Source organism: Schistocerca piceifrons, chromosome 11 (assembly GCF_021461385.2).
Source record: "Schistocerca piceifrons isolate TAMUIC-IGC-003096 chromosome 11, iqSchPice1.1, whole genome shotgun sequence".
Taxonomy (NCBI): Eukaryota; Metazoa; Arthropoda; class Insecta; order Orthoptera; family Acrididae; genus Schistocerca; species Schistocerca piceifrons.
In genome coordinates this window covers 70,762,496-70,775,324 of record NC_060148.1, presented here as the reverse complement: position 1 = coordinate 70,775,324, position 12,829 = coordinate 70,762,496, and the positions used below count along the sequence as shown (strand labels likewise).

General features: G+C 44.3%; 1 protein-coding gene across 3 annotated transcripts in view; it reads left to right on the top strand.

Moving 5' to 3' along the window:
• Positions 1-9,659, top strand: part of LOC124719980 (ankyrin-1-like) — a 301,612-nt gene extending 291,953 nt beyond the window's left edge. For all 3 annotated transcript variants that reach the window (XM_047245206.1, XM_047245205.1, XM_047245204.1), the window contains one exon: positions 9,227-9,659. In XM_047245206.1, coding sequence (XP_047101162.1) covers positions 9,227-9,614 — 388 coding nt within the window. In that variant the 3' untranslated portion in view covers positions 9,615-9,659. The remainder of the gene's footprint in view (positions 1-9,226) is intronic.
• The last annotated feature ends 3,170 nt before the right edge of the window (positions 9,660-12,829 follow it).

Sequence of the window (12,829 nt, the reverse complement as noted above, 5' to 3'; positions counted from 1 at the left end):
ATGTTAGCTGCGCAAGCTCGGGGCGCCTCTTACCTGGCGCTCTCCGGCAGCTGCTGGAACCAACCTGTTTCCAGCAGGTCGTGGAAAAATATTGCGAATGTTGGTTTGAAAAGCGTTAATTTCAAAGTAAATATCTTTTAACGTAAGTTGGACTATGCGCGAGGATGTACCATGAAATTCTTAAATCAGTGTTTGACTCCATTTAAAAATCAACTCTTTAATGACAAGCCATTTAGAAGAATTTCGAACCCTGAAGATCAGACATTTATGTCGTTATTAAACATTTTCCTGCCACATTTGTGTGATGTATCGTAAAGTGTAACATGCGCAAAAATCAACATTATATCGAAAGACTAGCTTCTCTTGCAGCTTATTAACCTTTGTGACCAATATTATATGTGGAAGCTTTGCTTTTCTTGTAGCAACACTATGTATATTAATTTAAGGCATTAACTCGTGTGTTACCGCTGCTTAGCAAGGATGTTGCTATTGGCTGACTACATCACGCGCCCTATGCCCTGAGTACTCGCTGTCATGAGCTGGCGAGATCACGTGACATGAGCTGTGGCTGGCTCACAAAAGCGCATTGCAATCTCGATTTCTGTGATTCGGAAAGTAACCTGCGGTGTTTGGTGGAATTCCAGTGTGTGCTGTCGTAATACGAAAATACGCAACGTACATGTTGCTGACATCAAAGATATTTCCAAAACGTGTATTTTTCCCTGAGTTTCGTTTTCTAAAGTGCCAGGAAATTCTAAGCCCATGTCCAAAACCATTTCAAAGGATTGATAAGGTTTGCACTTCCGAGGGGAAATATACTGTCACTTAAGACGGAAAAAGTGTTTTCACGCGCGAGAAAGTGTATTTTTAAGCGGGAAATCCGGGAATTTTTTTCCTTGTCCATGTATACATCCAGTATTAATCAAATTTGATACGTATGAAGTGTCGTCTCTGTTATGTGACTGGATTCTTGATTTCCTCGCAGAGATGTCACAGTTCATTCTGATAGACGGCAAATCATCGAGTAGAATAGAACTCATATACGGCGTTCCGCAAGGTAGTGTCGTAAGCCCTCTGCTGTTCCTTATTTACATAAATGATCTAGGTGATAATCTGAGCTGTCCCCTTAGATTGTTTGCAGATGACGCTGTAATTTACCGTCTAGTAAAATCATCAGACGATCAATTCCAATTACAAAATGATCTAGAGAGAATTTCTGTATGATGCGGGAAGTGTCAGTTTGCACCAAACAAAGAAAAGTGCGAGGTCATCGACATGGGTACTAAGAGGAATCCGCTAAATTTTGGGTATACGATAAATCGCACAAATTAAAGGGCTGTCAATTCGACTAAATACCTAGGAATTACAATTACGAGCAACTTAAATTGGAAAGATCACACAGATAATATTGTGGGGAAGGCGAAACAAAGGCTGCGCTTTGTTGGCAGAGACTTGGAAGGTGCGACAAACCTACCAAAGAGAGCCTACATTACACTTGTACGTCCTCTGCTGGAATATTGCTGCACGGTGTGGGATCCTTACCAGGTACGATTGGCGGAGGACAGCTAAAAAGTGCAAAGAAGGGCAGTTCGTTTCGCGTTATCGCGCAATATGTGTGAGAGTGTCACTGATATGATACGCGAGTTGGTGTGGCAGTCGCTGTAACAAAGGCTGTCCTCTTTGCGGCGAGATCTGTTTACGAAATTTCAATTGCCAGGCAACAAACATAAATTTTTCAATTTTCGTGCATACAAATCATGCGGGTAATAACGCGTAATTTAGCACAGGAAGTACATACCTACAAGTAAAAAAATTTTAAAAACGCTACATATAAGATGACAAACACCTACATGTGCTACATGCACACTGAAAACATCATCGACAGTGTCGAATTGTATACTTAGTGTCCAGGATAATAGTATTAATAATGCAGCACATGCTGATATCAAAATCAGTATGCTCCGTAGAGAATGTGAAACAAAGCAGAAAAAAATAGAACGCCAAGATGACATGCAAGACTTGGAAAGGTAAGAAGTGGGGAAATGTTTGGGATGCAAACACGCCGGCCGCGGTGGCCGTGCGGTTCTAGGCGCTACAGTCTGGAGCCGAGCGACTGCTACGGTCGCAGGTTCGAATCCTGCCTCGGGCATGGATGTGTGTGATGTCCTTAGGTTAGTTAGGTATACTTAGTTGTAAGTTCTAGGTGACTGATGACCTCAGAAGTTAAGTCCCATAGTGCTCACAGCCATTTTGTGATGCAGCGTCAAGGGTAACAGCAGCCATGTCTCCGAGCTGGTAGTCCGTGCTGCTGGAAACGTCGTCGAACTGTTCGTGCAGATGGTCGTTGTCTTGCAAACGTCCCCATCTGTTGACGCAGGGATCGAGACGTGGCTGCACGATCCCTTACAGCCATGCGGATAAGATGGCTGTCACCTCGACTGCTAGTGATACGAGGCCGTTGGGACCCAGCACGGCCTTCCGTATTACCCTCCTGAATCCACCGACTCCATATTCTGCTAACAGTCAGTGGATCTCGACCAACGCGAGCAGCAATGTCGCGATACGATAAACCGCAATCGCGATAGGCTGCAATCCGACCTTTATCAAAGTTGAAAACGTGATGGTACGAATTTCTCCTCCTTAGACGAGGCATCACAACAACGTTTCACCAGGCAACGCCAGTCTACTGCTGTTTGTGTATGAGGAATCGGTTGGAAACTTTCCTCATGTCGGCACGTTGTAGGTGTCGCCACCGGCGCCAACCTTGTGTCAATGCTCTGAAAAGCTAATCATTTGCATGTCACAGCATCTTCTTCCTGTCGGTTAAATGTCGCGTCTGTAGCACTTCATCTTCGTGGTTTAGCAATTTTAATGGCCAGTGGTGTATTATTCAGACAACATTCTGCATCACTAGAAATAAGTCTTCTCGCCACGGGAACTAAAGACAGTCTCTCTAATTTAGATTTTTTTCACAGTTTTCGGAAAATATTGAAGTTGCTTTTTTGAATTTGTACTGAGGCACAATTTTACTTTCACTGTGTAAAGGAGTGTTGTCGCTTTTTGAACTTTCATCAGGTCCAGTGTGTAATTTTGACTATGTGAGGCAAGTATATGTGACACCCATTGCACCGGGGGGAGGGGCGGTTTGAATGGAATAAGACGATTTCAAATGTGAAGAAACAGGACACCAGTTGCGTTACACAATTTTTATCGGAACTAGTGTGGTCTTTCTTCACATCGACATTCTTCAAAAACAGACGTTGAAAATGAACAAAAATCTAAACGACAAAACTGGTCGCTGCAGTGGACTCGGGGAACTGCTGGCGTAATCGGCGCCCAGCGCTACCAACAGAAATGGCAAACTTTCAGATTAACCTCACAGTTTTGGCGCTACAGCTGCAGGGTCGCTGGCGTTTGCAGAAATGAAAAAGCAGGGAAGTCGACTTGAAGTGTTGCGGACAAATCCAATACGTGACGAAACCGAACGATGGACCCACGAGACACCTTTCAGTGTGCCACTTACATGCAGTTACCGCAGCTTGCACGGTGGTTGTCGGGAGGCGTGAACATCCGTCGTTTTCCTTTCAGTTCTTGCTCTGAGGGGGATAGCTTGTTGATGTGCAGAGTATCCAATAATAAATCAATACTCCAACGAACAGCTCTAAAACCGGGAGTGTACTTACAACGTGCAGCCCATATTTTTATAGGCAGGCACGTTGATGATTTGGCGCTGATATATCCATACTTTCCTCGATACATGGGGAGCAGATAACGGTATTTTACTAAATATCGATACATTGGATACTGTACATTTTAAAAATATCAAATCATAGGCAAGCTCTATCATTCCGCAATCGACGTCTGTTAAAACCCGTCGTGCGGCCATCAAGATGTTGGAAAGCCTTTCCCAGGAGCCACCTCAGTAGAGGTGACAGCGGCGCCAACGCGCTGCCCTTTTATACCTTGCGTACGCGATACTGCTGCCATCTGTATGTGTAGATATCGCTATCCCATGACCTTCTGTCAGCTCAGCCTGTCTCTGCCTGGAAGCACCCGGGTGGTTCTACAGCGCAAAAGACCTGCTGTCAATTAGAAATCAGAAACTACTCGAAATTGTACGTAGACGGAATAGATTTTAAATAAGCTAAACATTTATTCAAAACAACTGATGCCTTGTCATCCACAAACTAAATACTTTCCTTAGTGAAGTGTGGTTTCACATTTTAATGAACAATATGATGAAATAGCACACCATTGACTGCTAAACACATTTGGAATCGCTGTTTGAGCGAGAGAGATGTACTGGACAAGCTACATTGGATGATACGTTGTCGTGTGGTCTGGCGCGTATCACCTGACATACCTGGGGTTCATGACAGACTCTATCTTTCAGTGCTCCCCGTAGAAAGAAATCCATTTGAGTCATATCAGGGCACCTGGCTGGCCTTTGTACTGCAGCATTCCGTCCCATACAACGGCCAGGAAACTTTCCATTCATTGGTCGCTTTGGAGCAGGCGAAGAGTCTGGGCAGTGGTCGTGTTCGATCCACATACACAGTCGCTTGTCCACGGAACTACCTCCAGAAGAATAGGCTCGATGTTAGTAAGAATATGTGCATACGTATTTCCATTTAAGCGCCCCGTGGAAGAAGTAAGGTCCCACAGTATAATTTCATATCGTGCCAAATCATACATTGGTAATTCAGTACCGTTAGTATTCTACCTGATGAAGCGAGCGCACATTTTCAGAATCATTTGCCATGCACTGCAGCGCAGAAAGACAAAATTTTGAGCCACGTTCAAAATCACGTCCTCAGGAGTTCCCAGTGGAGTGTCAGATGGTAAGGGTGGCATCAATGTAAATGCGGGGTGCGAGAGACACTCGTCTGCTGACCCCTCATTCAATGAACACAGGATATCTTAAAGAATACCCGCTCTGCATTTAAATTCCTTCGTCCGTTTCTGAAGGGTTGCCCTGCAAGACAAAGGAATTTCTCGCTTTCGCAAATAAGTGTATGCTTTAGGTGACAGAGCTCTTAAAGTTAATGGATGGGCAATGTCCTCCGAATTCCACTTTGCCCTTTTATTTTCATTTAATAGACATCTTATTTGTGCCGGTGTAAAACACTTTGACAATACACTATTTACACTTTTGTGCAATACGGCTTTTGCTTTCACGTCAGATGACTCTTCTGCCCGCTTCGACGAAAGAACACGTCGGAGGTAGTTCGTTTTACTTCGTAAGGCTGCATCACATTTTTTAGTGCCGCTTCTTTCTGTGCATTCAGTTTTTTTAAAAGTTCAATCTCGGCCCTCAGTTCCTTAATTTCCAAATCCTTATTCACTACTTCAGTGGGTTCATGAACGCAGTCTGTACATGCGGTTCGGTCGACTTTCTTTCTTTCGGCGGCACAGTTTCTAAAGCTGTCAGAGATAGCTTTTGCAAACATGCGGATTACCGCATTTGTATTAAAATTTGCTATGAAAACGGATTAAAATGCATCGTGGTTTTAGAAATATTATATACTGCTTTTGGTGAGTATACTACGAGTGAAATAGGTGTTTACGACTGGTATAAACCTTTAGAAGAAGATGAGGATGACGAGAAGTTCATAATAGAAGACGAACTGAGAGTTAAACCAAACGATGCGTAAACTAAAACTCAATCGTCTCGGTGACAGACGGCCAAGATCACTGAAATGTGAATGTTACGTTTCTGACAGTAATCTTCGGTTTTAACAGTACAGTGCACCACGACTCCTTGTCCCAAGATGAAACGGCCAGTAGGCAGATCTTCTCACCAGCTCAACCCCGATGGCTTGAAGCAACACGGAAAGGTGTCCGGCTTTGTGGCGGAACAGTTCATTGTTTCTGCACTGCGATAACGCACCTGCTCACACTTCGTTGCGTGCTTGTGCATGTTGGCTAGAAACAGTACTGTAGTGATGTCCTTGGCCCCACGTTCCCTCCATGTGTGACATTTGTTCCCAAAAATAAAGACAAACCTTAAAGAGCTGTCTTTTACATAAGAGAGGAGATTCAAACTGCACGTCTGAGAGAACTAAACACTACTGTAAGGATTGTTCCAGAATCGTTTTAAGCATTGGAAGAACCACTGGAATAAATGTATAATATGTAATGGGAAATATCTTAGTGAAGACGACATTGATGTAGACTAATAAATAAACCAAGTATTGGTTTCAACATTCACCGCTGTTGCTTCCACTATCATATTGTCCATTTTGGTGCCAATGTCACGACCCTGTCACCGTCTTCTAAGAGGAATGTCGTTGGTTCACCACCCAAGTTTCGTCGACAAAAAAGAGTTCTGTTAATTTCCTGACTTGTATCAAGTATTTGCATCGCCAGTCAGTAATGACTTCTCTCTAGAGGGACCTTTCCTTTACTTAGAGGTCTGTTGCAAGTAAATCGCATATCATGCAGTGTCTTACGCTAAACAGCTTTCTTCCAAGGAAAATAATTTTTTTGTTTTTACGCCAACAACTTATTTGTGTAATGTCAGCACTAGTTTTTAGCCATACAAAAGTCCCTATGGTTGATCAAATTACCTATTTTGAGAAACTCCTTGCAATGATGGATTTATACTCCAAATTTCGTAGTGCACTTTCTTGGCGGTTCTGGCAAACCGCGTGGTTTATTTTCGGTCGCCTTTCTGATGCGTCCAATAGCGGCAAGGCTGACTTTTGTGTAAACTACAATCCTTTCTTTTTGAGAATGGCAACATTAGCCCCCAGTTCTCTCTGTGCCGACTCTTTAATACAATCCGTGATTGCAACAGAGGTGACTGAGCCATTTTTACCCCAAAGATCGCAATTCTTTGCATTGTGCAGATTTTCCTGTGATGTGGTGCGCTTGTCGATCATCTCTGAATAACATATTCGTACGTGTCCACAGAGCATTTCACACGGTCGATTACTGTCGACTGTTGAAGGAGATAGAAACGTGTGGAATAGGTTCCCATGTATGTGAGTGGACCTCAGCTCTTAAGTGACAGAACCCAGTATGTTGTCCTCAGTGGCGAGTGTTCGCCAGAGGCAGGAGTTCTCCAGAAAAGGGTGGTGGGGCCGCTGTTACTGTCTGTGTACATAAATGGTCTGGTGGACAGGTATCTGCAGCTGTTTGCTGACTGTCCCCTAGTGTACAGTAAGATGTCGTCGTTGAGTGAGTGTAGGAGGACACAAGGCGAGTTGGACAAAATTTCTAGTTGGTGTGACGAATGGCAGCCATCTGTAAGTTGATGCAGGTGAGTAGGAAAAACAGACACGTAGTGTTGAGGTGTTCCGCTAGACACAGAGGCATCGCTTAAATGTCTGAGCGAGAGTTCGCAAAGTGATACGAAATGGAACGAGCGTGAGAGGACTGCGGTAGGGAAGGCGGGAGGTCAACTTTAGTTTGTTGGGAGAATTTTAGGAATGTGTGGTTGGCCTGTAGATGAGGCTGCATGTAGGCCGCTGGTGCGACCTATTCTCGAGTACTGCTAGAGTGTTTGGTATTCGCAACAGGTAGAATTAAAGGAAGACAGCTAAAGGATTGACAGCTGAGCTGCTAGATTTGCTACCGGTAGTTTCGAGTGACTCAGAGGTATTGTGCAGAAGCTTCAGGAACTCGGATCGGAATCACTGGAGGGGAGGCGAAGTTCTTTTCGAGGAACTCTGTTGAGAAAATTTAGAGAACTGTTTTTTGACGCTGACTGCAGAACAATTCTAGTTCCGGCAATGTACACTTGAGACAAGGCGTGTGAAGATAGGGTGAGAGGCGTTGTCGCTCGTACAGAGGCATACAGGCAGTCGTTTCTCCCTCGCTCTACTTGGGAGCGGAACGGATAAAGCAGATGACTGCAGTCAGTTGAGAACTTTTTTATATGTACCAGTTACTACTATTGTTTCATATGGTTGCTGCTCCACCTACATTGATTATTTTGTACTGAATGCAGCAGTTTTATTACGTCTGTAGTTTCTAGTTGGTATTTCACTTGTCTTTGGAGCTTCTTACTGGCTCTCTCGCTTGGGATTAGCCTTTAACTTGCATCAGCTGTGGGGAGAGGTTCCCGCGACATTGGTTAAAGTTCAGCAATGCCAGATCTATACCAGTATTTTGATATTTGTAAGTGAACATGCGATAATGAATCAACACCCTGTTTGTATTTCTTACAGGCACCTGATTTCTTTCTGGCATGATCTAATTTATGCATTGCATTAGATACAGGAAATACAGTACTTTTTTGAGACTGGTCTAAAGTTACGGTTTAAGTGTTTGTACTACTACTGAAAGAGAAATTTTACTCGGAAGCAGCGTAGCTGGTGTACACTTGAAGTTTACTTAGACCTTTTTAAGTATAAATGTAAAGTTTTACGCCTTCTGTAGTGGTGTGTAACTTATTTTGTGTCCAGAATTTTCAGAAAATGCAAAAAGTTGCACAAAGTTAACATGACTGAGTATAGTAGTTGTGCAGGATGCCGCCTGCCACAGACCATATGGTGGGTTGCAAAGTGTGTAAGCTGATGGAAATGAATGTTGCAGTGGATGTATCTCTTGTTGCATGCATGATTATATGAGCACATGTGACGATTATTATGCAGCGGGTAGTGTGTGTGTGTGTGTGTGTGTGTGTGTGTCAGGGAGAGCCGATCCGGTGCCCTTGTTGTATTTGAAATATGTCGACCGACTTATTGTGTACGAAGCAGTGACTCTTATATCTTTTGTCGGTATGTCAGGAAATTTCCATGTTACTAGTCTGAATCACTTAGCTGTCTGGTGAGGAAATTGTATTTCAGTACTTGCAGATGGGTTTAGTTTATATTGTTTTCTTCCTAAGTGACAGAAGGAATTGGTACCCAGAGAAGGTAGTTTTGGGGTGTGTTTGAATGTAGATGAAGGATTGGGTCGCAACTGCATGCCGAGGTGAAAGGAGGCGGATCTGTGGAGTGAACTATGAGGGAATGTGCCAAATGAATTTGTTACGGGATGGAGTGCACCTATTTTTTAATGGGAGATGGCTGAAGTTTTTGGTTATGGGCTAGTGCTGTGGATCTGTCTGTAATACGCTGGTTAACCCGTATCGCAGAAGCGAGATTTCTAGATTTGTGACTTGTCGCTCGGAAGAAGTGTATTCAGAATTGTTGGCAGTTTTGCGGCTGTTAGTTTCTTTCATTTGGTGTGTGTGTGTCTCGATAGTAGAGAGTAAGTGTGTCGATGTTTTGTGCAGGAGCCTTTCTGATGCACAGCGAGGCAGGAGGCTGATAGAGGCGGCTAAGGAGGGGGCGGTGGAGGAGGTGCGGGCGTTGCTCGCGGCTGGGGCGGACGTGGGGGCGAGGGGCGAGGACGGGGAGACCGCCCTGCACTGGGCTGCATGGAGTGGCCACGCGGCTGTGGTGCGGCTGCTGCTCTCTGCGGCGTCCGACCCCAACGCCAGGAGTCATGGGGGGCAGACGCCGCTGCACGATGCGGCACTGAATGGCCACACAGAAGTGGCGGCTGCGTTGCTGCAGGCCGGAGCCGACAGGGGGGTGAGGACTAATGACGGGAGGACCCCCGTGGACTACGCCGGGCTGTGCAACCATCAAGAGATCGTCGAGATGCTAACACAGCATTAATACGTGCCAGTAGTACTTCATTGTACAGGGTATTAAAATAAAAAATTGAAAAAAGATCTCTTTCTCTATTCATTTCTACCTTTTGCAGTCCACACAATTACTCCAGTAACACCACAACTACTGCAACAACAGGAGATATCTGTAGACCAACGTGACAAACCTTCCTTTTCAGAATTCACTCTGTAAAACATTTCACAAGCAATTTCTGCAAAAGCTCAGCAACAATTGACAAATACTCCCTCATTCATAAACTCCACTTCTCTCTCCCTCTCTGTCTTGTGTTTCTCGTCCCATATACAGTATTCAAACAGCTTACAAGAATACAGCCGACCTCTCTCACAACCGCCTGTATTTCGAAATGTAAACACCCAATCTCTTCCAAGACACAAATGCCAGAATACCGGTTGTTGTGCGTTAATGTTAGTTCTTTGCACCAGTCTCCTACATTACCTAATTACTGCAAACTATTTGCTAGCAGTGTCTATGTTGCTACCTCACATCACTGCGAACTGCACCATTCTCATATTACTGGCATATAAGTTGTTCAGTTAGAATGTATCTTCACTTGCGACCTCACACTGAATTCACTTCTGTGCGTGCACTGCACAAGTACTTTTCATGTTTAACTGTAATGTCACATTGGTAGTACTGCTCACACCACATCATGCTCACACCATCTGCAGCCTTCTTGCCAGCTCACCTTCAAATAAAGAGAATTGAACAACCACCTAAAATCATTAGACTCCTAAACACCTCCCTTGCTGCTCTTACAGAACAAACTACCATCTCTCAGGGAATTATACTCAATCACGTGGGACATGCAGCCATCACTGGAATTATACGGCAGTTTCGCCAAATTACACTTTTGCGTCTCTGTACACGCTTTGGAAGCAGACCACATTTAGAACATTCATTCCCCTGTCTGCTGTGATACAATTAGACTTGGCGTCCCCGTGCGTGCATGTGTGACCAAAGCGGCAGACTGCATTCTGAACAAGAGCTTCTGTGGCCCTCATGTGGCGGCGTTACACACGGAAGCTCCTCAACATTCTCTGTGAGGAAGCAGCGGCCCCAGGAGACAGTATTGACTTGGTGAGTGACCTCCACGGCATTGATGAATACTTCAGGCTCTGCCAGTTGATCCTCAACATAAATAAATGTAATACACTCTGCATACACAGGAAAAGAAATCCACTACTGTGATATTAAACTGTTGATCACAAATTGCTGGAAACAGTAAGTCACCTACCGTAAAATATCTAGCAGTAACTATCCAGAGCCACCTTCCGTGCAATGACCAAAAGATACCAATTGCTAAGAAACTGCGGCAGATCTTTTCTCAGCGATTCCATAATCACATGTTTTGTGCTCCTAAATCCAAATTTCGTGCTTCCTGCCCTGTAGTATGTAGGCTTCACAACGAAAGCGTCAAAATTTTCCGACTTTCCTCAGATTTTCATTTATTTCACAAAGACTACGTGTTTCTCAAAGTTGAAAACTCAACACAGAATTAAATTGGACAAACTCTTCTACAACATGCACCAATCAGCAGTGATTTTCTGACAACGAGTGGTGACCGCGCTAGAGCGTCCTAAAAAAACGGTGACTCCCCAAAATTCGGATCGCGCCTAACGCCGTTCACCTGTTCCACTCTACTATTACGGCACTTTGGAACGGTATGGCACGCGTCAGCAGACGGAAAACAGCCCAGAACTCCACCTGTGTTCTTCGCATCGTCAAACACAATAGCACTCACGGCAGACATCTGCTGTCGAAACGGACGTCATATATTTTGAAACGTGTTCGCATTTATTTAAACTAGTGCTTGTAAGTGTGTGGTTGGTATCTGAGAAATTGCTAAAATTTATTTTGATATCGAAATACGTAAATCTCAGTTCAGTGCGACAGAAAAGTCTAGAAATAAAATTTTGTTCCGAAGTATGCGAAGCACACGCTACACGATGCGAAATCCAGGCTAGCCGGTACATCAAACAATTCGCCTGCGAGAGAGGAGGTCGTTTTCAATGTAATTTATACATACCATTTATCTGCAGAACAGATAACTCAATTTAAAATATTGGTCCTGAATATTGTAAATCTTTATCTTCAGACTTGTAAACAATAACTGCACCAGATCTGCTATCGTATTTATAGTGCAAATGAAGATAAAATGTAACGCATCCCGCTTTGTGTCAAAACTGCTCCAAAATTCACAAGATAACGCCTTTCTGAAATAATTTAGCGATTCGGAAAGTCTGAAATGATAATTTCACAGATACATTCTGGTGTGTGGCGGAGGGTAGTTTGAGTACCACAGCTGTTCCGGCCTTTTCCTGTTGCAGTCGCGATGCTAGAAATATCTTTGGACTACTCGTCTATTAAGAGCTCTGAATGGAAAGTAAGAAACCCGGAGAACATCTGGGATGCATTTCCTCGCCATGTTACAGTTCTAGGTGGAACCTTTAACCTGCCACCTCTGCAGTGGGCGACATAGGTGGCTGAGACTGAAGGCAGGACCAGGGAATCGTGAGAAACTGATCCAAGTGCTTCACTCAAAAACTACCTCGGGCCATTAATCTGAGAAACGAGTCGTGAAGACAGCATCTTACACTTGCAAGTGACAAATAGACCCGAACTTTTCGAATCTGTTAGGGTAGAACGGGGAATCAGCTATGCCAAGACCGTTACAGTGTTACCGAATACGACCGTAACCATAAATAGAAAATAAGTTGGGAATATTACTGTGCTTAGCAAGAGCGACGAGAAACAGGCTTCAGGTTACCTTTCCTTTCCTCTGCAGCACCAACAGCGCGGGTATCAGTGGAAGAAGTTGAAGAGCATTGTGAAATACGCTTCAGACAGGTGTGTACCGACCAAATGCGTTTCAAGCCCAGTTTCACAGCGATGAGTTTACGGCGCTGGTTTCCATTTAAGTGCGCGTCTCCGCACGCCACATCACGAGATAACAAAGGAATTTCCGAGATCCGAATTTCATCGATAAAAATGACGCCAAAGAAACAGTTGTTTCTGGAAAGAGCAACGTATCTGTAACATGTTGCATTACTCTCTACGTAACGAAAGCCCGTGTAAACATTCGGTCTTGTCTGTAAGGCAGAAACGCTTACGACACTGTTATTCACGTGCAAACAGCAACAGGTGGCGTCAGACTGCCCGCGCAAACGGCCGGCGCAGTCGCCGAGGGGTAGTGGTGGGCA